The 22,053-nt window shown below is 34.1% G+C and overlaps 4 protein-coding genes across 6 annotated transcripts in view; all 4 read left to right on the top strand.

The window, feature by feature from the left end:
* LOC139127005 (estrogen-related receptor gamma-like) overlaps window positions 1–22,053 on the top strand; it is a 303,315-nt gene that overhangs the window by 66,342 nt on the left and 214,920 nt on the right. The window lies entirely within an intron of this gene.
* Window positions 1–22,053, top strand: part of LOC139126937 (uncharacterized) — a 203,296-nt gene that overhangs the window by 26,413 nt on the left and 154,830 nt on the right. The gene's annotated exons all lie outside the window — the stretch shown is intronic.
* Window positions 1–22,053, top strand: part of LOC139127004 (uncharacterized) — a 140,828-nt gene that overhangs the window by 32,819 nt on the left and 85,956 nt on the right. The gene's annotated exons all lie outside the window — the stretch shown is intronic.
* LOC139127008 (uncharacterized) lies at window positions 868–19,711 on the top strand. 2 transcript variants are annotated; one of them, XR_011550888.1, is made up of 4 exons: window positions 868–986; window positions 1,201–1,634; window positions 1,846–2,427; window positions 17,970–19,711. XR_011550888.1 is itself a non-coding variant. In XM_070692938.1 (3 exons), exons 2-3 carry the CDS (start codon window positions 1,439–1,441, stop codon window positions 2,319–2,321), a joined length of 672 nt encoding a protein of 223 aa, XP_070549039.1. In that variant the 5' UTR covers window positions 868–986; window positions 1,201–1,438; the 3' UTR covers window positions 2,322–2,429. The 2 variants fall into 2 exon arrangements, 1 of the variants encoding a protein (XP_070549039.1); XM_070692938.1 differs by lacking the exon at window positions 17,970–19,711 and having other exon boundaries at window positions 1,846–2,429.

Genomic DNA, 22,053 nt, shown 5'->3' with positions numbered 1-22,053 from the left:
AATCTTCATGGAAATCTAAATTTTACTATAACCCAAACGGGATTCGAACCCCCACACACTCACGGCAACATTGCCTAGCTGATAGGCCACACTGACATAGTGCTTACCTTTTTAAAACCAGCATCTTTCTTAAAAAGTAGCATTAGAAAGGGTATAGAATCTCCGATCGTTTTTCCCCTGTTTCACTGAGACTTAATAAATGTATGGATTTCAGATGAGAAATAACCTTCATGTTAGGAGACATTGACAATATTTACAGTCCTTTTATTTGGGAAAGTGTGACTTGATATCATTCTAAGTCAAAATTTGAAGGAATTCAAAGTCAAAGCAATATCAAATTTAACGCTTCTTGTGATACAGAATCTCTATCTGCCGTTAGTCACAGTAAACCAATGTTTGTAACTTACTATAATAAAAAACAATTGTATATGTAAATTTAGGAAGAGCAGTATAATACTTAATAAATCAAACAATCATATCAATGGAGAAAAGAGATCATCAAATCAGGTCATTTTCTGGGCTGTCCAGCATGGCAAATCACACCAAACCAATCGTGGCCGCTCCAGGTCACTTGTTCATATATCTAAAAGAGTCAGTCTTTCAGGAAACATTCATTGTTGCCGAATCTTAAAGCTCAGAATTTTCATCGCATGTACAGTTTCATGATTTTCGCATGTAGCTCGTTTATGACAGATGTAACATTAGATGCAACATTTTGATGCAATACAAAGTCAAACTTAACTTAGCTTTGTCTTTTTCACATAAATTATGCCAGATACTTCACTACGTAGACAAAAGAGCAACCAAACAAAATACATTTTGTAAGTTAGCTTACAGTTGTGTAACATTTTTATTGTTAGGTCACATATCTCAGGAAGCTGAAGATTCATCTTCAGATTCAGATGATTCCCAAACAAGTAATTCTACTGAGTCAAGTGGTCGAATAAGTACTTCTACTGAATCGAGTGGTTGGGAACGCAGTGAATGTGAGTAAATTTGAGTAATATGCCTCTAAAGTGATTTGTTTCATATTGAATACCACTGCGCTTGCTCTTTAGGACCAGCTGACAATATATTTCGTTTTAGCATGAATGTATGTTAATAAGCTATACTTTATCTTTCTAGTGTTGTCAACATTAAATTACTCAATTCCTTTAACCTTTATGATTAAATTTAAATCTACTATTTCACTTTGCCCAGACGAACTAAGTGTGAAACTTGGCATCAAAGGTGCTCTACCAGTTAAGGGAAAATCTATCAAAGACATAGAACGCGCCCTCTTCCGAAGAAAGATACAGAAGATCAAATCATTGACTGCAAAGTTGAAGACTGTTAGGAAAGATTCAAGTAAGAAGATAGCGAAAATTGAGGCAAAGTTAGAAAAACTTCATGAAGGCCTGGAATTCGTTGATGATGCTCCGAGCTGTATTCATTCATAATGAAATGCAAATCCTTGGAAGCACTTGAATGTCTGATGTCAGAGTACAGCAGTGGACGACTGCTGAAGATGATGGAAGAGGAATTGCTGACACCAGAATTCATGAAAAGAATTGGAGTGCTGTACCTGTCACTGCAGGTGCTCATAGACATGGAAGAATATAAGCTCTGCAGAAGCGAACTGCTTGCCTTAAATGGTAAGTAAAATGATAAGTGCCATTGCAATATGGCATATCGGTTAACAGTTAGCACAACCTGATCTTGATCAGTTCCCTCGATTTGTTTATAACTTTTCTGAATAAAGCAGAATATAATATTGAAGCATTGGACAAGATAACATGTATATTTTAGAGGCCATTTTATGCACTCAATAATTCCTTATATATTATCTATACATGTTTCCAATAGAAACTCAGAAGAAGAAACCTCGTCGAAACAGCATTGCATCAATCTATGAGATCAAGTTAAAGAAACCAACCACAACAGCTGGAAGCTCAGCATCTGAACACCTCCATTTGATTGTCCCAAACCAAATCCGTGGGCAAATACTTGGACACTCACTACAAGGCTCTACAGGGATAGCATGTGAGCAAACCGTGACAGCAGCGTTGCAGCGAAGGACTGGAGTATATGTATTGTCTCGGAGATATCAAAAATTAAAGGAACAACAGTACAGGTCAGTGGGAAAAGTAATGATTCTGCGTGGAATGGAGACTGACAGAATCAATGAAAGGCAGGCATGTGAAACGGAGCTTCATGCAGAGAATGTTACAAGGGACAGTCTAGAAGAATCTCTTCTTCTTAACAAGACGCAGCTGATGCAGCAGGTACAAGAAGGCAGGAAGACCAGAAATGCCATTAAGGAGGCTAATGGTATTCTGTAAACAAATCCAGGAACTTAACATCAAGAAAATTAACTGTCACACCTGCTTATCGACAAAGTCAAACAGCAAGCTCTACTTCAATTCCAATTGGACCAAGTTAATAAAGGTAATATTTGATTGTATATTCATTTTGTTATGTTCTCTGCAAATCCTACAGTGTAGAATGCCTGCCAATTAATTCGCCTATTCAATGCCGCTCTTCGTCCATGTAATACTTAGTTTATCATGTCATCATTTAGTAATACAAGAGTTTGGATTATTCATAACAAAGTACTTGCATGGGGGCGTACATCAAAATGTCATGCTCACAATAAATGTTTTCATATAGTCAGTGTGTGTAATCATCTAATTATTGGTGTGCTGCATGTTATAACTGGTTCATTGCATTACACAATTGAAGTATCTCATCACATCAGTATACTTGTATCATACTGACAGTTAAGCAAAGAGTATTTCATTTTGTAATTGGATCATACCAATCCCACTCCATAGTATTCCATAGGCCAACTGCAGCATTGCATTAACTGTAGTATTGAATAGGTGAATTTTAGAAGGCATTATACATCATAACAATCCACACAACGTTTGTATTATTTCAGTTCTCCCATTCAAAGCTATGCCTATTACAAAAGCATGATATGGTATGGAAAAACAATACGACAGAGGCAATGCTTGAAAATGCATCAGAAAGTTTGGATTCATCAGTTGAATGCATGCAATTATGCTGATTACACACAACATGCCACCTACGATGGCAATGCAGTTGTACTCTTCCATTTGATGTCAATAATATAAACAAGCGACCTAGCGGCCGATATAGCTCCGCTGTGTTTATGTAGAGAATAACTATTTTTGACACATGTTGATGAAGAAGGTGGAAATCTTTGATAGCTCAATGCAGTGGCCAGAAAAAAGTAGCTAAAATAGCTGCAAAAATACACAATCGAAGATTTCATCATACTTTGAATATATCACATGGGATCATCCCTAAGAACATGTCAACCAAAGCTATCTCATGAGTAATTTTTTGGAGAATAAAATTTTCTGACCAAAAATGGCAACAATTGCCCCCAAAAATAAAATTTGCAGATTTCATCATAATTTCAAAAGATCAATTTAGTTCATCTATAGAAACCTGTATACCAAATTTCAAAGCTGTTAGAGCAGTTATGTTATGCTATGTTATATCAATTTATTAAAGTGTCATGTGTGGTCTTAAACAGCTTGGTTGCCTCACCCAGCCCCAAGGGCTTACAAGACACGAAAACAGTATATTTTGAGAAACACATTTTTTAACCAAAAATGGAAAAAATTGACCCAAAAATTCAAAATTGCAGATTTCATCATAATTTCAATAAATATTATTTAGTTCATCTATAGAAACCTGCATACCAAATTTCAAAGCTATCAGATGACTAGTTTGGAAATACACATTTTTTGACCAAATATAGCAAAAATTGCCCCAAAAATACAAAATTACAGATTTCATCAGAAATTCCATATATATTACTTAGCTCATCTGTAGAAACCTGTATACCAAATTGCAAAGCTATCAGACCAGTACTTTATGAGAAACACATTTTTGACCAAAAATGGCAAAAATTGCCCCAAAATTACAAAATTGCAGATTTCATCATAATTTCACAAATATCATTAAGGTGATCTGTAGGAAGCTGTATACCAAGTTGCAAAGCTATCAGATGACTAGTTTTGGAAATACACATTTTTTGACCAAAAGTGGCAAAAATTGCCCCAAAAATACAAAATTGCAGATTTCATCATAATTTCAATAAATATCATTTAGTTTATCTGTAGGAACCTGTATACCAAGTTTCAAAGCTATCAGATGAGTACTTTTGGAAATACACATTTTTTGACCAAAAATGGCAAAAATTGCCCCAAAAATACAAAAATACAGATTTCATCAGAAATTCCATATATTACTTAGTTCCTCTATAGAAACCTGTATACCAAATTTCAAAACTATCAGACCAGTACTTTTAGAGAAATACATTTTTTGACCAAAAATGGCAAAAATTGCCTTAAAAATGCAAATTTGCATATTTCTGCACAATTTGAACAAATCTGAAATAGATCATCGTAGGGACATATGTACCAAATATCAAAGCTATCTGACTAGTAGTTTGAAGACGAAGATTTTTAAAGATTTTTTTACCAAAAATGACAAAAATTGCCTTAAAAATACAAATATGCAAATTTCACCACAATTTGAAGAAATCTGACTGAAGTCACCCTAAGTAAACTGCACATCAAATTTCAAAGCAATCGGACAAGCGGTTTAAGAGAAGAAGATTTTTTTACCAAAAACACCAAAAAATGCCCCAAAAATACAAATATGCAAATTTCACCACGATTTGAACAAACTTAAGTGAGGTCACCCAAAGTGAGCTGCATATAAAATTTCAAAGCAATTGGACTTGCGGTTTCAGAGGAGAAGGCAATTGTTGACGGACGACGGACGACGACGGAAAATCAACCTATTTGATAAGCTCCGCGTCGCTGACAGCGGAGCTAAAAATGTTCGGGTCCTACAACATGTTGTACAGTTTTAACTAACAAGCGACCTAGCGGCTGATATAGCTCTGCTGTGTTTATGTAGAGAATAACTATTTTTGACACATGTTGATGAAGAAGCTTGGAAATCTTTGATAGCTCAATGCAGTGGCCAGAAAAAAGTGGCTAAAATAGCTGCAAAATACGCAATCAAAGATTTCATCATACTTTGAATATATCACATCGGATCATCCCTAAGAACATGTCAACCAAAGCTATCTGATGAGTAGTTTTTTGGAGAATAAATTTTCTGACCAAAAATGGCAACAATTGCCCCCAAAAATAAAATTTGCAGATTTCATCAAAATTTCAAAACATCAAATTTAGTTCATCTATAGAAACCTGTATACCAATTTCAAAGCTGTTTGACCAGTACTTTTTGAGAAACACATTTTTTAACCAAAAATGGAAAAAATTGACCCAAAAATTCAAAATTGCAGATTTCATCATAATTTCAATAAATATTATTTAGTTCATCTATAGAAACCTATATACCAAATTTCAAAGCTATCAGATGAGTAGTTTTTGAAATACACATTTTTTGACCAAAAACGGCAAAAATTGCCGCAAAACTACAAAATTACAGATTTCATTAAAATTCAATAAATATCGTTTAGTTCATCTGTAGGAACCTGTATACCAAGTTTCAAAGCCATCAGATGAGTACTTTTGGAAATACACATTACCAAAAATGGCAAAAATTACCCCAAAAATACAAAATTACAGATTTCATCAGAAATTCAATATATATTACTTAGTTCATCTATAGAAACCTGTATACCAAATTTCAAAACTATCAGACCAGTACTTTTAGAGAAATACATTTTTTGACCAAAAATGGCAAAAAATTGACTTAAAAATGCAAATTTGCATATTTCTGCACAATTTGAACAAATCTGAAATAGATCATCCGTAGGGACAGATGTACCAAATATCAAAGCTATCTGACTGGTAGCTTTGAAGAAGATTTTAAAGATTTTTTTACCAAAAATGACAAAATTGCCTAAAAAATACAAATATGCTACTTTCACCATGATTTGAACAAATCTGACTGAAGTCTCCCTAAGTAAACTGCATATCAAATTTCAAAGCAATCGGACAAGCGGTTTCAGAGAAGAAGATTCTTTTACCAAAAACACCAAAAAAATGCCCCACCACGATTTGAACAAACTTAAGCGAGGTCACCCCAAGTGAGCTGCATATAAATTTTGAAAGCCATTGGACTTGCGGTTTCAGAGGAGAATGCAATTGTTGACGGACGTCGACGGACGATGACAGAAAATCAACCTATTTGATAAGCTCCGCGTCGCTGACAGCGGAGCTAAAAGTAATCACAGCAGCACTCTTAAAATGCAAATAGCAGAACAGTCAATCTGAAACTTTACATCACTGTGGTCAGAAGAACTGTGATTTCTGAAATGAGTATCTATAATTTGACTATTTAGAGTGTATCAATTTTTACTGGACCTTTACTTATCGTTGATCTTACTTAGGTTTAGTTATTTTAAAAGTTTTTGAAGCAAGCGATTCGTAATACTGGCTCATTTGCATATTTAATAATTTCTGTATCATGAAGTACAGATTAATAGCTTATTTGCAAACTAAATGAAATTATGTACTAAAGTACATGTATATATGAAAAATGAATCTACTAAATTTTGACTTCCTGCAAGTCATGCAGAAGATTGATGGGTATTATTGGTAGATATTAAAATGAGCTCATTTACATATTTGATGATCATCTGTAATTATGCCATGAGCAATACTGAATGGAGTGGATTTGAGAAGACTTGCAAGGTGCATTTAACACACTCACTTTTGCCTATTTGGAAAGCGATGATGAAACACTGTAGTCAATATATTGGATTAGATATATATCAAATGTACCACGTTTTCAAAAAAATTGTACAAATTTTTAGTCTATTGTGATTTTCATTCTTTTCAATTATCTTTGTGAGATTTCATGACTGCACTAAATGCTTTAGTACATTTACAAAAAATTGGGTAGCAGCTTATTTGAGCATCCCATCCCTATTAGCTTTCAATTTTTTGAGTGATCCCTTCTCATCCTTTGACCCAGGGCCAAAAATAATGATGACTCCCTAAGCCTCTTTCTTTATCTTACCTTTTAAAGCATAATTGTTTCTTGCTCCTTTCGATGTTTATATGCTCATAAGTCAGATTAAATAGTGATAAAACAAATTAGTATTTAGAGACTATTATCACATTCAGGAGTGTCAATAAATCTACATTCATGAAAACCTAAATAAAACAAAAACACATAGTACTGGTAGGTGTTCACACACGGAAGTATGAAAATGAAAGAAATACTAGAAAATATCTGTCTCACAATTATAAAGTGCCTTATATCCAAAGTTAAGCAAAGGTCAGTGATACTTTGAGTGGTAATTAAAATACTCTTTGAAGATGTTTTTAAGCATCTTTTGAAAGAGTTGACAATGGGAGGGGTCTTCTGTCCGAGGGTAGAGAGCATCAAATGACAGGAGCTGCTGAAGAGAACGAAAAACTAATACTCCTATGTAATCAAATAAATTCTTGATGACTGTCAAATCTCTATACACCTCCCGTCAAGAGAATCTTATTTCATGTATATATACTAGAACTCCAGAGGGCGCCACATGCTCTGAATACCCAACCTTCATCAACATTTGCAAGCACCATACAAGTTTACCTACAATGATTTTAATAATGATTTTTAGAATCTCAAGTTAAACATCCGAATATATGTGACAAGTACAAGTTACAATGACAGTTTCTCTTCGGTATTGCTGGTATGGTGTATGCTCAATAAACATAGCAGAAAGTGTGTGCTCTCAATTTCAGATATCATACTTGTTGATCAATTCACAAAAAAATTTCAAAACTCAAACGGCACTCTTTGTTAAAAGTGTTCAAGCAACAAGTTCTCGACTATACAGTATTTGCCTACAGCCATGGCAGTAGCTGCAATAAACTTCTATGATAAACGCAAATTGGAATGGAGTTTCTATACATTTACATTCTCAAAATGTTCCTGTAACACAAGGCATGACGTCTGACTTGTGGAAAAGTTTTGATGCCTTGCTGTTGTGGACTCTGTTAGAAAATGGTCCATTCACTACTTCAAAGATGTCTGTCAGTTCTCTTACAAGCACTGGGTTTCTAAAATGTCAATTTGTTAATAATCTTATCTCACCCTACTCTTTTTAAAGAGATTACTCTAATACAGAAAATTCCAGAACACTTGACTGAGTCATCATTATCAAGACACTCTTTTCTGTTTTAACACCTTGATTGTTCCAGGTTTACTCTATCTTTCTGCAGTCCATTTTCTTCGTTAAATCTACACTCATTCTCTCCTTACTTAGACTGGTCTTCTAATGTATTTTCTCCGACACAAGCTTTGTAGTTAACTGAGCTTCAAGTATTTGCTGTTTTTGTATTTCCTCTACTTTCAGCATAGTTTTCCTTGTTTGTTTGACTGACCACTGTCAAGTATCAACTAGGCTTTAAATCTTCTAATAAGGCATCATTACAAGTGTATTTTTTCTGGCAGCATTATGTTTATACAAAAATCTGAAAAAAAAAATAAAAAGTGATAACATGCCTGCCTGAAATCTTTCTTAAGTTGATAAGCTGCTCATCAGTAAAATAAAGACAGGGCGCTTGAGCCCTTATAAACAGTCCTTTTACACGTGTTGCCATGCTGGTGTATTATCATGCTAAGTATCATACAACTATTCTCAAATTGTAATTTGTGTGTGACAGTAAATTGCTATCCTCACTGAGTTTGGAAATAATTTGCATTACACTACTATAGTACACTGTAGAAGACACTTTAAATGCCATTGTGGTGAAGTCTCTGCTAGTGATTAAGAACTGTTGATTTTCAATAGATTTTGATATTTTTGCCTAATGGTAATGCAAAATCCACCATATATTTCCCTGCTTACATAAACTGTACTTACTCTCCTTTGTTCTGGTTGGTCGATTTAAAAAATGATGACAATTTTTATATGTAGGGCTAATGATGCACAATTGAAACAGAGATTATTTCTTCAAACTGTGGATCACAACTTCAGAATACACAGTTGTGATGGTTGCCATGGGGCCATTTTTCACTTGGTAACGGATATGTGACCAGGAAGTTATATTTCACTATCTACCTTATTGTGAAATATGATCACAGCTGTTGATCTGAACAGCACCACCAACTAGTCACATACCTTTTTTCACATCCCACTGTAATAAGAAGTGATTTGCAAGAATACTTACTGGCATTTTCAGTGTCTCCGTCAAGATGGCCACTTGAAAAAGCTCATATTTCTGGAGAGCAAATACATGCGGGAACAATAATTTTAAAATCATTCTTTCATGTCCAACTTAATGCAGGTTTTCTAAAACTACAAGCATTTGCTTATGCATTAAAAGAAAGCATTTGCTGCTCTAATATGTTCTCTTGGAATTCAGCTGGTCGTGAATAATGAATAACAAACTGAAAATTAAATCTGGGCATTCAACTTGCAGTGGCATGTTGATACATTGTAAACTCATTTTAGCTACTTCTGACATTCCAAGAAATCAACAATCACAGTCAAGCTTCAATCCATTGCCAACTTATGCTTGACTGGATTGGGGAATCTAGCAATGGTAAGTTTGTTTGGTCAGTATATAATATGAACAGATGGACAGCTTGCATCACATTCAGTGAGTGATAAGAGTGTTTGCATTTTTTAATGCATATGGCTCTTACTTTCGGCCTGAGAGAATAAGGCCCTTGGCTCTGCATGATGTATCCTTATTCCTGTTATTGCATATTGCATCCATCACTTTTAAATTTCAATGTTTCTTGTGGTTAATCTCAAGAATGATTATAGCCAGCACCCAAAGAAATGCTTTTCTCAGTGGGTTAAGGGACTAGTCTTTTGCTTCAGCCTTGGACTGGATTATTATTTGCGTACTTCAAAAAGTGGAATCAACCCCCCCAACCCCCTGGAATACAAAAACATAGGGCCAAAGTCCTGAAGCTACTATAGACATGGATACAAAATTAAGTATTTCCTGACTGTATGAAATTATCTCACTAAGGTCATCCTAGGGACATGTAAACCTAATATTATTAAAGCTGTCTGACCAGCGGTTTTGAAAAAACAAGCGACTCAACAGTTGACAGAGCTCTGCTGTGTTATGTAGAGAATAACCTTTTGTGACACATGTATTGATGAAGAAGGTGGATATCTTTGATAGCTCATTTCAGGATTGCCTGACCAAAAATGGAGAAAAATTCCGTAAAAATACAGATTTGCATATTTCATCAGACTATATTAGTCTATAATAGCAAATAAACGAGAGTTAATTACATTCTAATTAAAGTTAAAAAGACTTGCTTAAATCAAGATTTACGTCATAAAAAAACAGCATATCTGTCAGGTTATAAAGAATCTTGAGCTGGTTATCTTTTAATATCAGTATTTTCATCCTATTAATCAAGCACATTTTAACTTTCAAATTAACATTGTAAGTAAGTTCTGTTGAATAAGTTGAGACTGTACCTACTCAGAGAAAGCACACTGACGAGACAAATGTTTGAAACTTAAGAAGTTCAAGGTCATCAAAAGCATTATAAGGAATCATGTTACACTTTCATTGCACTGTTTACACAGATTGCATAATTGCTATAAATAGCACAATAGGAATCTTACAGCCCAGCTTTACCATAAAAACCCTATCACTTTGACCACTCTTTTAATTGACCACTCTATTTTTTTCCTCAAAAAGTAATCTTATTTTATCCTTACCAAGTCAACCATAAATGGAAATTAGAACTTTCTCCATCTCTATTTATTTTACCACCCTATCATGACAAACTATTAGATAACATACAGGGCACAATAAATGACGGTTCAGAATATGTCAAACTTGGGATTCAGGAAAGTTGCCTTTACGTGTTTTAATCCTCCAAGATGGTAAGCATTTCACTATGAACTGTCAAAAAAAGTTGAACTTTCTGATAATTCTACACTAAAATTATTTTGGCTTTGATGATTTCCTAATTAATTCAATTATTTAAAATCATATTAATTATTTTATTCTGGGTGAATTGATAGGGTTTATACAGTACAAGAATTACATACAATGTAAGTCAAATTTGACCAAAAATAACAAAAAAATTCCTTAAAAATACACATTTGCATATTTCATCACAATTTGAACAAATCTAAGTTGGGTTATCCCTAGGGACCTGTATACCAAATAACAAAGCTGTCTGACCAGCGGTTATGAAGAAGAAGATTTTTTACCAAAAACACCTTTTTTGGCATTAATTTGCCTATTTTCAACAATATCAAAAAATTAAAAAAAACTAGTTTCTCAAAATCATATTTTTCATCTATACAACAAATATCAAATCAGTAAGTACTGCGGTTCTCAAGATATTTGAGTGGACGGACGCCTCACAAACGGACATACATACATACATACATACATACAGACTGACGACGGACGCCGGACGGATACCCATCCCAATAGCTTCTATAGACTATAGTCTATAGTAGCTAAAAATCGTTCAACAAAATTAAATTACCATCCTCCCCCCAGCCAATATGACGTCAAAACAAATTCAATAATCCAAATCATACAAGGTAATAAATTACCAGGTCCTTTAGTATAAAATATCAAAAAGAAAAAATTTACAAGATAATGAAGGACCATCTTGAACCACAAATGCAATCATAAGTGGTGGTGCCAGGTGTCCGGAATGGGTAAGCGTACCCTGCTAGCATGCTACACCCGTCAAGCATGGCCCTGAAGTGTCAAAATCAATGGCAACTCAGTGAAGCTACCGTATAAGGTCAAAGTTGGGAATACTGTCATGCATCATTTGCGTAACAGTTGTGTCATATTTGGAAACCATGTCCCCATATCTACCATAGAATTTCTTAAAAGATCTTGCAAGTCTACTTTCCGAGAAGCCCTGTCTCACTAACTTAAAAGCCAATGAGGCATGTCGTTCTCGAAAATCATCATATGACTCGCAAGCTCTACAGTATCTAAGGAGCTGTGAAACATACACCATATGCTGGAGCAGATGGAATGTTGCTGGACAATTAGGGAAAGTTGATAATTTGAAAATTAAAATCATCCCTCTTGTCATATAGCTTGGTGTACAGAACAAGGTATGAAGCTGAATTCGCACTTTCTATTGTTTCTTTGATCTCTAACTCATCTGGATAAATATAATTCGAATAATTTGATACGTTTGGACTATTTAAACTTAAGAGGTCATCGATATCCCTGTGTGTGTTATCAAAACGTTTCGCAATTCTCTTACGGCCAGATTTGTGGAGAGATTGTATGAATTCAGCTTTATATGAATATAGAAACAAATCTGCAAGAAGTGGTGCAGTTTGTTCCCATTGGAATGCCCACAGTTTGCCTAAAACCTGTGCCTGCCAATGATGAATATGTTGTTGATGCCGAAATGAAGCATCTTCATAATTTCCTCATCAGTGAATTCATGTTTGGCATCAGTGTTGTTACTGAAATATCCCTGAAAAAGGTGAAAAATGTTATAATAGAATATATATATATATATATATATATATATATATATATATATATATCTGTTCTAGTTAAATTGTTGTGAGTTAGAATTTCAACATGTGGTCAAATCAAGAATAGTATTCTAATGAGCTGTAAATGTACACATTCTGTGCATAGCAGATGTCTGAACCATTGTGCAGAGAGTCTGAGACTGATGTCAATCACTGATATCAAAGAATGAAAGGCAATAAAAAATTTCAGCAGTTAACTAGACAGTTACCAGCCACCATGGTAAATGTTATTGAACCCATGCTTTGATGAAAAGTGATAGTCTGTTTTTCTCATTTGTGGTTAAGGGACTGGTCAGTTTCTCTAGCCTGGGGGTGGATTATTTTTTGCCGATATCAAAAAGGGACTGACCCTCCTATTCCAAAATTTTGAAAACCGGATGACCCCCACCCTCCACTAAACATGGTGATAACCTCCGCACAACAATGGTAAAACAAAAGGTGGAATATAAATTATATATATATATATATACTTATATTTTAAACAGTCAATTCATTCTGTGTTTCAATGAAATTGTTGACATGTCAGTTGTAAGATATGAATTTCAGGGTATCAATTTTTAAGTTTGAATACAGTAGTTTGAATGAGCTTTTAATGTATTTCACACTTTCTATGCATAACCAGATGTCCTGAACTGTTGTAGAGAAATGGATGTCAATCATTAACATCAAAGTGGAAAAAGCAGTAAATCAAAAACTTTGGTAGGTATTAAGACTTGCCTGCCACCCAATTAAATCTCCTGAGGAGCCATTGAGAGCTATTTTAGCCAAATCTGATGTGTGTAGTGTCCGAGAGGACCTTTTCTTTTAACATTGTGGAACCATAAAAGCACAGCTAATAATGACAAAAAACTGCCTATTGTGAACGATTATTTTAGTCATAGAAAAACATCTTTTTACAGAAAACCTGTGACACAGGAAAATGGTTGCATTAATGAAAATGAAAAATATCTTGTCATTTTTCTAACATCCTGATATCCCTTATATATGTCTGATATATTAAAGTGATGAGCAGGAAGGGCGTGCTGAAAAATGTCTGATATATTAAAGTAATGCGCATATATTATATATTTAAGCATTTAATTCACTGAATCACTGATTGTATGCCTAGCGAACAACAGAGGAAGCATTTATAATATTTTGCTGTATTTTGATACATGTTATTATTAATGTGCAGGGTATTTTTTGGCAAACAAAAATATGACCTCATGGGGTAAAGTTGACATACACACGTATTTGGCGGTAAAAAATCCCCTGGCTTTGCTTGTGTACTTTTCAAGTGTACTGTTTTGTTCTTCATTTCCTTTCTCTAGCATCTACTGCATACTTTTCACTGTTGAGATCATTCAATCCACTAAAATGTCATTGCCTTTGAGATGTAACATTACTTGTATAAACTACATGTAAGAATGTAAGAGCTTTTTGAACAGCGCCCTCAGTTGGTATAGTGACTAAAAAACAAAAAGTACATTTATCCTTTTGGAGTTCAAAAAACAAGAGCTTACTGTTCATTTTCTGACCTATATTTGATCAAATTTATTCCGGTAAAAATCTCTTTTTTCAGTTTCCCTAAACACACAACTTAAATTTGTTCCTATGGTCATGTCTGCTCTTTTAACAGATTTACAGGGATTCTCCCAATTATCCGTTATTAACATAATTGGAACTAATTGGGAAAATGGGATCTTCATACTGTGCAAATTTCTCAAAAATGTTAGATGCTGTATTAAAGAATCTTGCAATATTATAAATTACGCATAAAAACAAGTGTATAACTCAAAAAAGCTTACATTTGCAGATTAAACAGACACAATTTGAAGGATATTACCAAGGCTTGTCAATGCACAAATTTCAACCGGAAATCTTGCAGCGTGTTCGCTAAAGGGAGGAAAAATCAATTTTTGGAAAGTTCAGCAAAAAGTTTGTCACATGACTATTATTGCATCAAGACACTAAAATTCAAAATATGAAAGTGTCTATTTTGTATGTAGCTATCTTAAGCAGCCACTGTGGAGTTCAGAACTATCTATTAAATATACAATTTATTAAAACAAATAATGGTTTTCATCTCCTCTCACTGTTCCTATCTATGAAGAGATACTCTCTCAGATTCTGCAGGTAGAGGACTATCTACAGGTATAGGTAGGGGATTGTCAGCCAGTTCCTCCGATTTGAATGCAGACATCAAGAAAAGTTCATATTTTTTAAAATTTTCATGAATGGCCAAGTAGGAGTATGAGCCTATATTTTGTATCTCAATAGAAAAAATGTGTCGCCTGAAAGAGGTCAGATTGTTTGTTACAGACGAACAATAAAATATGCTGACTCACCAGTTTTCATTCATGCCTGTGATAATCATAAAGAAGTAATCCTAATTTTTTCATTGTTTGATCAGCAACACGATTGTTTGTTCCAACATCTGACAGTCACATGCAGATGGATGTCTTAAATATCCACCTGAAAAGTAATGGCAAAACTTCATTTGTAATCGGCTTCTAATTTCTTAGGGCTGAAATTTATCATAAGCAACGTCTGCATAAATTCACAAGGTTACATGTATTGTGATGTATTGCCTATTGCAAGAAAATAAGACGGGTACATGAAATTTCTTTTATTTATTGTCTACTCAATGTTACCTACAGCATATAAAGCCAGATGGGAAGTGAAAATGCCTCTGAACCACAGTATATGTAGTTTTCTGTAAGATGACACTTTTTCTCTCCTTCATTATCTACAATTTCACAATTTCATCAAATTTGCACACAATGACAAACTGAAATAAACTGTAAAATGTATTTCAATATGCCTATGGCTGTTATGATCAATATCAGAAACAAATTCATCAAATCTGTTGCAGCCCTGCCATACATAAAAGCAAAATTCCTAAATATTTGGCTAATTATTTGTCTAGAAAGTTTATTTTTCTGTGCAGCTACATGTATATCTTACTCTGATTGATATCTGTCAACCACTGTTTATAAGTTCCTTCATAATATCATTAAATATGCAAATTAGCAAAAACATGGCATGGGACTGCTTTAATTTCTCCATGAATATATGTAGCAAGTTTAATCACTTTTGATAAAGTCCTTGAAGTTTTTGTACCTAATATGGAAAGTTCGCTTAATATATAAATAGTTCTTAGTTGTTGTAAAAAACGCTGAACAACTTTCATTACTGTCCTTACATGTGCATCAATTGTGGTTGAGTCACTCCAGATACAAATCCCTCATTAGAAAAAGTTTGTTAATAATGTAAATATTAACAAACTGATGTAAAAATGCAAATGGCTTTCATTAATGTTTTATCATAGTTCATCAATATACATTACAAGTTTTACCACTTTGTTCAAGCTAATCAAGATCAGTATCCCTAATTAGGAAAGTTCATTAGATAACTTATGCAGAAAAGCAGAGCCATTGTCTTAAAACTGACACTTCTGAGAATGTCTGACTTTTAACCAAAAAAAACTCATGCAAATAAGTCTTAATTATGCAAGCCACACTCACCAAAAGTAATCAGTTCTTGCCATTCCCAAATACAATTAGATGTACCAGATTTGATTCAGATCTGATATGCCGTTCTCGAGATATCGACAATCATGCAGACACAAAGACCATCAGAATGACACACAGACAAAAGTCTGACAATAGCTCATATGTGTGATCATGTGAGCAAATAAAGCTTTTCAAGAAACAAATCAGAAATAGGCAGAAGAAAAATCACAATTACAAACTGAGTCATAATAAAGTCCCTCTAGCTCAGAGACAATCATTGAAATCATCATGTTATTATTAATGTATCTAACCTTACATCTATGCTCAACATGCAACTCCATTTTGAATTCAAATCTAACCAATAACACATGACGATTAGTCAAATGTGTAATCAAGTTTTGGTAGAATGAAAGAATACAATAGATATAGTGCAGCCTTACAAAATATCACTTAATTTATATTGTTCATTAATATGCAAATTATGACAAAAAACCTCTACAAATGCAAAAGTGTTAGCTTCACTGATGATACTGCTAAGCAACATCATTTTCAAAGCAGCCATTCCAAAGATATTGCCTAATTACAGAAATTCGTTAAATATGCAAAATATTAATTTGTGTAAAGTTTACTTTGGCCAAACGTATTTCTGAGAATAAAACATTGTTTACTTCATGATACTGTTAACTCACATCATTTTCAAAGCAGCCATTCCAACGATATTGCCTAATTAAAGAAGTTCATTAATATGCAAATTTGTCATTTTTTAGACCATTTACTTGGTGCAAACAAATATTTATGAGTGCAAAAGTGTTTACTCCATGATACTACCAAGTCACATCATTTTCAAAGCAACCATTCCAAATACATTGCCTAATTACAGAATTCATTACATATGCAAATTAGTAATTAGTGTAAAGTTAATTTTGACAAAACAAATCTCTACGAATGCAACAGTGTTTACTTCAAGATACTGCTAGGTCACATCATTTTCAAAGCAGCCATTCCAACGATATTGCCTAATTAAAGAATTACGTTTAATATGCAAATTAGTAATTAGTGTAAAGTTCACTTTGACCAAACAAATCTCTACAAATGCAACAGTGTTTACTTCATGATGCTAATAAACCACATCATTTTCAAAGCAGCCATTCCAAAGATATTACCTAATTACAGAAATTCATTAAATATGTAAATTAGTAATTAGTGTAAAGTTCACTTTGACAAAACAAATCTCTCTAAATGCAAAATTATTTATTGCATGATACTGCTAAGTCACATCATTGTCAAAACAGCCATTCCAAAGATATTGCCTAATTACAGAAATTCATTAATATGTAAATTAGTAATTAGTGTAAAGTTCACTTTGACAAACCAAATCTCTCTAAATGCAAAATTTTTATTGCATGATACTGCTAAGTCACATCATTGTCAAAACAGCCATTCCAAAGATATTGCCTAATTACAGAAATTCGTTAAATATGCAAATTAGCCATTACCAGAGAAGAACTAACAATGAAACGAAAACAACAGTACTGTCTATGCCCATACATTTTATTCGTTTAGTGAAGTCATCAAATATTAGAAACACCTTTGGTAACCTTCAACAACAACTAATTACTTAAATTCATTAAATATGTAAATGAGGTACTAATTATCAGGTCAGTAGAAAATTGACATTGAAACACAACACTCCAGCAACAAAAAAATTCACACCATAAACCACATGGCCAATTCTCATTGGAATAATCATTGAAAAGTAAAATTATCAAAGAATCAGCAGGTTGCCATGGAAACAGTGGTTTTATCATTCAATTTCTAGAACGTTTTCTATACTCTAAGCCATTCTCAACTTTTTTCATCAAAATAATTTTCGAAATTATGCATATTTCATGAAAAAGAAGAGTAATTTCTATTAGTAGTTTATTCTTTTACTGCTCTTGACCTTTGACCTACATTTGTAATGGCAGGTATTGTTCCCAAGTACACAGTCAGAGAATTGTCAAGGCATGGCATTGGACCAGGAGAAGTCTTCTGGCCACGGGGATTGACAATAAACCACAATGGACAAGTAGTTGTCAGTGACAATGGAGATAGTGCCCAGCCTGGCAGTGTGAAGACAGTAACAGCAGACACTGCACAGATCATATCAACAATCACTTTTCATGGCTTGCCAAATATTTTCAGACCAATAGATGTGAAAATGTCTAAAAACAATTTGTATTACATTGCCGACGATGGCAACAAATGCATTCTAGTGTGCGATGCAAAGAGTAGATTGAAACAAATAATAGGAATGGGTGAATTGAAAGATCCCACTGTGTGTCTTGGTCCAGACGGCACTGTTTATGTAGCAGACTTGGATGGAAACCATGTTTTCAAATACAGCAAGGCTGGTGAAATGATTTCAAGTAAACAACTCAGTAAACCCTACGATCTGACCATGAATAGCAAATATCAACTCATAGTGTCATGTGATGATGAACATTGTATCTATGTTTTGGACAGTAATCTCAACACATTGCACACATTTGGACATGAACACTTAGTAAAGCCATTGGAGTCAGTGTTGATGCAATTGGAGAAAATATTTATGTAGCAGATGAGAATAAAGTAAAGATCTTTAGTGCACAGGGTGAATACCTGACAGATGTAACTGTAGATGGAGAGCCTCAGTTCATTGCAGTGTTTGCAGACAGTAGAATAGTTTATACAGACAGTGGCACTGTGTGTGTAATTTACACATAAGAAATATGAGAAGACAGTTTATGCAAGTATTGCAGCAAATACAACTCTACAACACAACAACACCATCCAAAGTGAAAATTCCTCTTTTTTCACCAAAACTCTCAATATTTCTCAGCCAAGTTTGGGCTAGAATTTTACGTTAGGATGTAAGAAAAGACTCCAAGTAAAATTGAAGTCATTGGTTGAAATTTTGTATTTTTTTAAAGAGTAATTTTTTGTACAACTGTCAAGAAATTGTATTCTGGTTTGTTGAAGAGCAATGTAATGAATGCAAGAATACAAATATTCTCATTTTCTGAGAATTGTTGATATTTTCCCTGCCATGTTTGGGTTAGAATTTTACGTCTTGATGTGATGGATCTGGGAAATTGGAAATTTTAATGATCAGTTGAAATTTTATATTTGTTTAAAAGAATATTTTGAGAATTGATGAAGGTATTGTTTGTATTCAATAGTTTGAGATGATTGCATTGCAAAATGTAAACATTATCATGGTTTTTCTTGGAAATGCTTGAAATTTTCCATGGCATGTTAGGGTTAGAATTTCACGTCAGAATGTAATGAAGCTGAGAAAGTGAAAATCAAAGCGATCGGTTGAAATTTTCATATTTTTTACAAGTTGTGTTTTGATAATTTTATACATGATTGCATTGACAGTTGTATTCATTGAAACCATTGATCAAAGCATCGCTGTCAAATCTTGTCATATTTGCTGCAAATCAATAGATACAATGTTCAAACTTTACCTGTAGATTCTTTTCAATGTACCACGCTTGAATCTGTCAAAATCGTTCTTCTAAAGGAAGTAATATATCCAGATTTTACGATTTCCAGGGAGATCACAATGTGATCGAGTCGCCAGTACTGATGCCATGTTTTGGCGTGAGGTGTGTACTTCGGCCTGACAGACTGCATCCGCCGTGAAAAAAATAGTGCACATGAAAAATGTTGCTCTGTCTATGTAAGCTATATTTGTGACCTAAATGTGCAATACTTTGTACACCAATTAAATTATACAAAATCATTCCTCAGATTGTGTTGACCGTGAATACAGCTGAACGGCAGTTTGTGAACTTTGTCAAATTAGTCCGCACGGTCACTGAACCTGTCTGCACCACACCGTCCATTGATCTGCTGGTTTGCTAAGCGACAAAGCAGCTATTGTCACTTATTGACGTGTTATTTTTTGTCACTAAAGTTGTGAACGAAACAAAAACCAATAAAATTACAAATTGAAGAGTCATTTCCTTCGGTAATTGTTATGAGAAACGAGTTGTATCAAAGAGCTCAAGCTCAGAAATTTGAAACTTTTCTTAAAGTCATGTGATTTTTTGGTCACTTCGTTGTAGTTTTTAGACATGTATACCTTTTACGAGAAAAATAAAAAAAATTGTGAAAAAAAGAAATCATTACAAAAGTGAAAATGGGGATTTAAAAACTCTACAAATATTCATTCAGGAAATTGATAAAATCAAACAAGCTATTCATCGCCGTTTAGAGGAGCTGTATTGTAGGTTTTGGGTAGGCCTATAAGTCATTAAGTTTTTAGTCCCCACGGACATCGTCCGAGGGGACTTATAGGTTTGGTCATGTCCGTGCGTGCGTGCGTGCGTCCGTGCGTGCGTCCGTCCGTTCACGCAGATATCTCAGAAACGCCTGCAGCGATTTCATTCAAACTTGGTACAAGGATTACATCATATGTCATACAGATGCACGTCGATTTGTTTCCTGATACCATCCAATATGGCTGCCAGGCGGCCATTTTATTACGATTTTTTCATGTACAGAGCAATAACTCAGGCATGTTTCAACTGATTTTATTCAAAGTTGATACAAGGACATTGACCAATGTCATAGATATGCACTTTAATTTTTTTTGTGATACGATCCAATATGGCTGCCATGCGGCCATTTTGTTACGATTTTTTCATGTACAGAGCCATAACTCAGGCATATCTCAACTGATTTTATTCAAAGTTGGTACAAGGACATTGACCTATGTCATACATATACACATAAATTTGTTTTGTGATACGATCCAATATGGCCGCCAGGCGGCCATTTTATTATGATTTTTTCATGTACAGAGCCATTACTCAGGCATGTTTCAACAGATTTTATTCAAAGTTGGTACAAGGACATTGATCAATGTCATAGCCATGCACATCAATTTGTTTTGTGATACAATCCAATATGGCGGCTGTGCGGCCATTTTGTTACGATTTTTTAATATACAGAACCATAACTCAGGCATATCTCAACCGATTTTATTCAAAGTTGGTACAAGGACATTGACCTATGTCATACACATGCACATTGATTTGTTTTGTAATACGATCCAATATGGCCGCCGTGTGGCCATTTTATTACGTTTTTCATGTCCAGAACCATAACTCAGACATGTAACAAGCGATTTATTCAAAGTTGGTAAAAGGAGATTGACCAATGTCATACATATGCACGTTAATTTGTTTTGTGATACGATTCAATATGGCTGCTGTGCGGCCATTTTGTTATGATTTTTTCATGTACAAAGCCATAACTCAGGCATATCTCAACCGATTTTAATCAAAGTTGGTACAAGGACATTGACCTAAGTCATACATATGCACATTGATTTGTTTTGTGATACGATCCAATATGGCCACCATGTGGCCATTTTATTACCATTTTTTCATGTCCTGAACTACAACTCAGACATGTATCAAGCGAATTTATTCAAAAGTATTTTTATCACAGACCTAATGAAGAGGACTCTATCCTCTCTGAGGGCCTGTAATCAAAGTACCTATTAACAAGTGGGGACTGTGTCATCAACGATGAGTTGTTTAGTTTATTGCCTCTTTCTTTCAGCGATGTTGTGATATTATTACTGTAACTTCGTCTCCTGTGAACAGATACATTTTGATAACATTGGTCTTACTTTGTCGACTGAGAAATGTTTTTTTCATCGATATATCTGCTATACTTAACCAGACATGTACATTTTTTCAATAACTTGTTTGTAAAACTAACTTTGTACTATATATCAGACGATATGATTTCACTAACTGATGTATTCATGATTGTTCCATATGCAAACAAGTTTTTAACACAGTCAATTTGAGAAGAAACTAAGCTTAGCGTGTATCAGAAATAATGACAGGTTTCAACGACATCTTTCCATGCTATTGACGTATTCTATTTCCTGTACAGTTTTGTATCGTTTTTTATCAGGAAAAGTAATTTTTATTTTTATTTTTCTCTTTTCTTGGGGATTTTGCCTTGTTGGTATGGTTCTGTTTACGCGTGTTTTGTCCCTTTTTT

This window comes from Ptychodera flava, unplaced genomic scaffold, assembly GCF_041260155.1.
Source record: "Ptychodera flava strain L36383 unplaced genomic scaffold, AS_Pfla_20210202 Scaffold_28__1_contigs__length_4768798_pilon, whole genome shotgun sequence".
Lineage (NCBI taxonomy): Eukaryota > Metazoa > Hemichordata > Enteropneusta > Ptychoderidae > Ptychodera > Ptychodera flava.
The sequence above is the reverse complement of the archived record's forward strand: the minus strand, read 5'-3'. Positions and strand labels throughout refer to the sequence as shown.

Coding starts and splice junctions, on each gene's coding strand:
- LOC139127008 (XM_070692938.1), top strand. CDS start 1,439: ATGAAATGCAAATCCTTGGAAGCACTTGAATGTCTGATGTCAGAGTAC. Junction 1,635..1,845: donor CGAACTGCTTGCCTTAAATG/GTAAGTAAAATG, acceptor TGTTTCCAATAG/AAACTCAGAAGAAGAAACCT.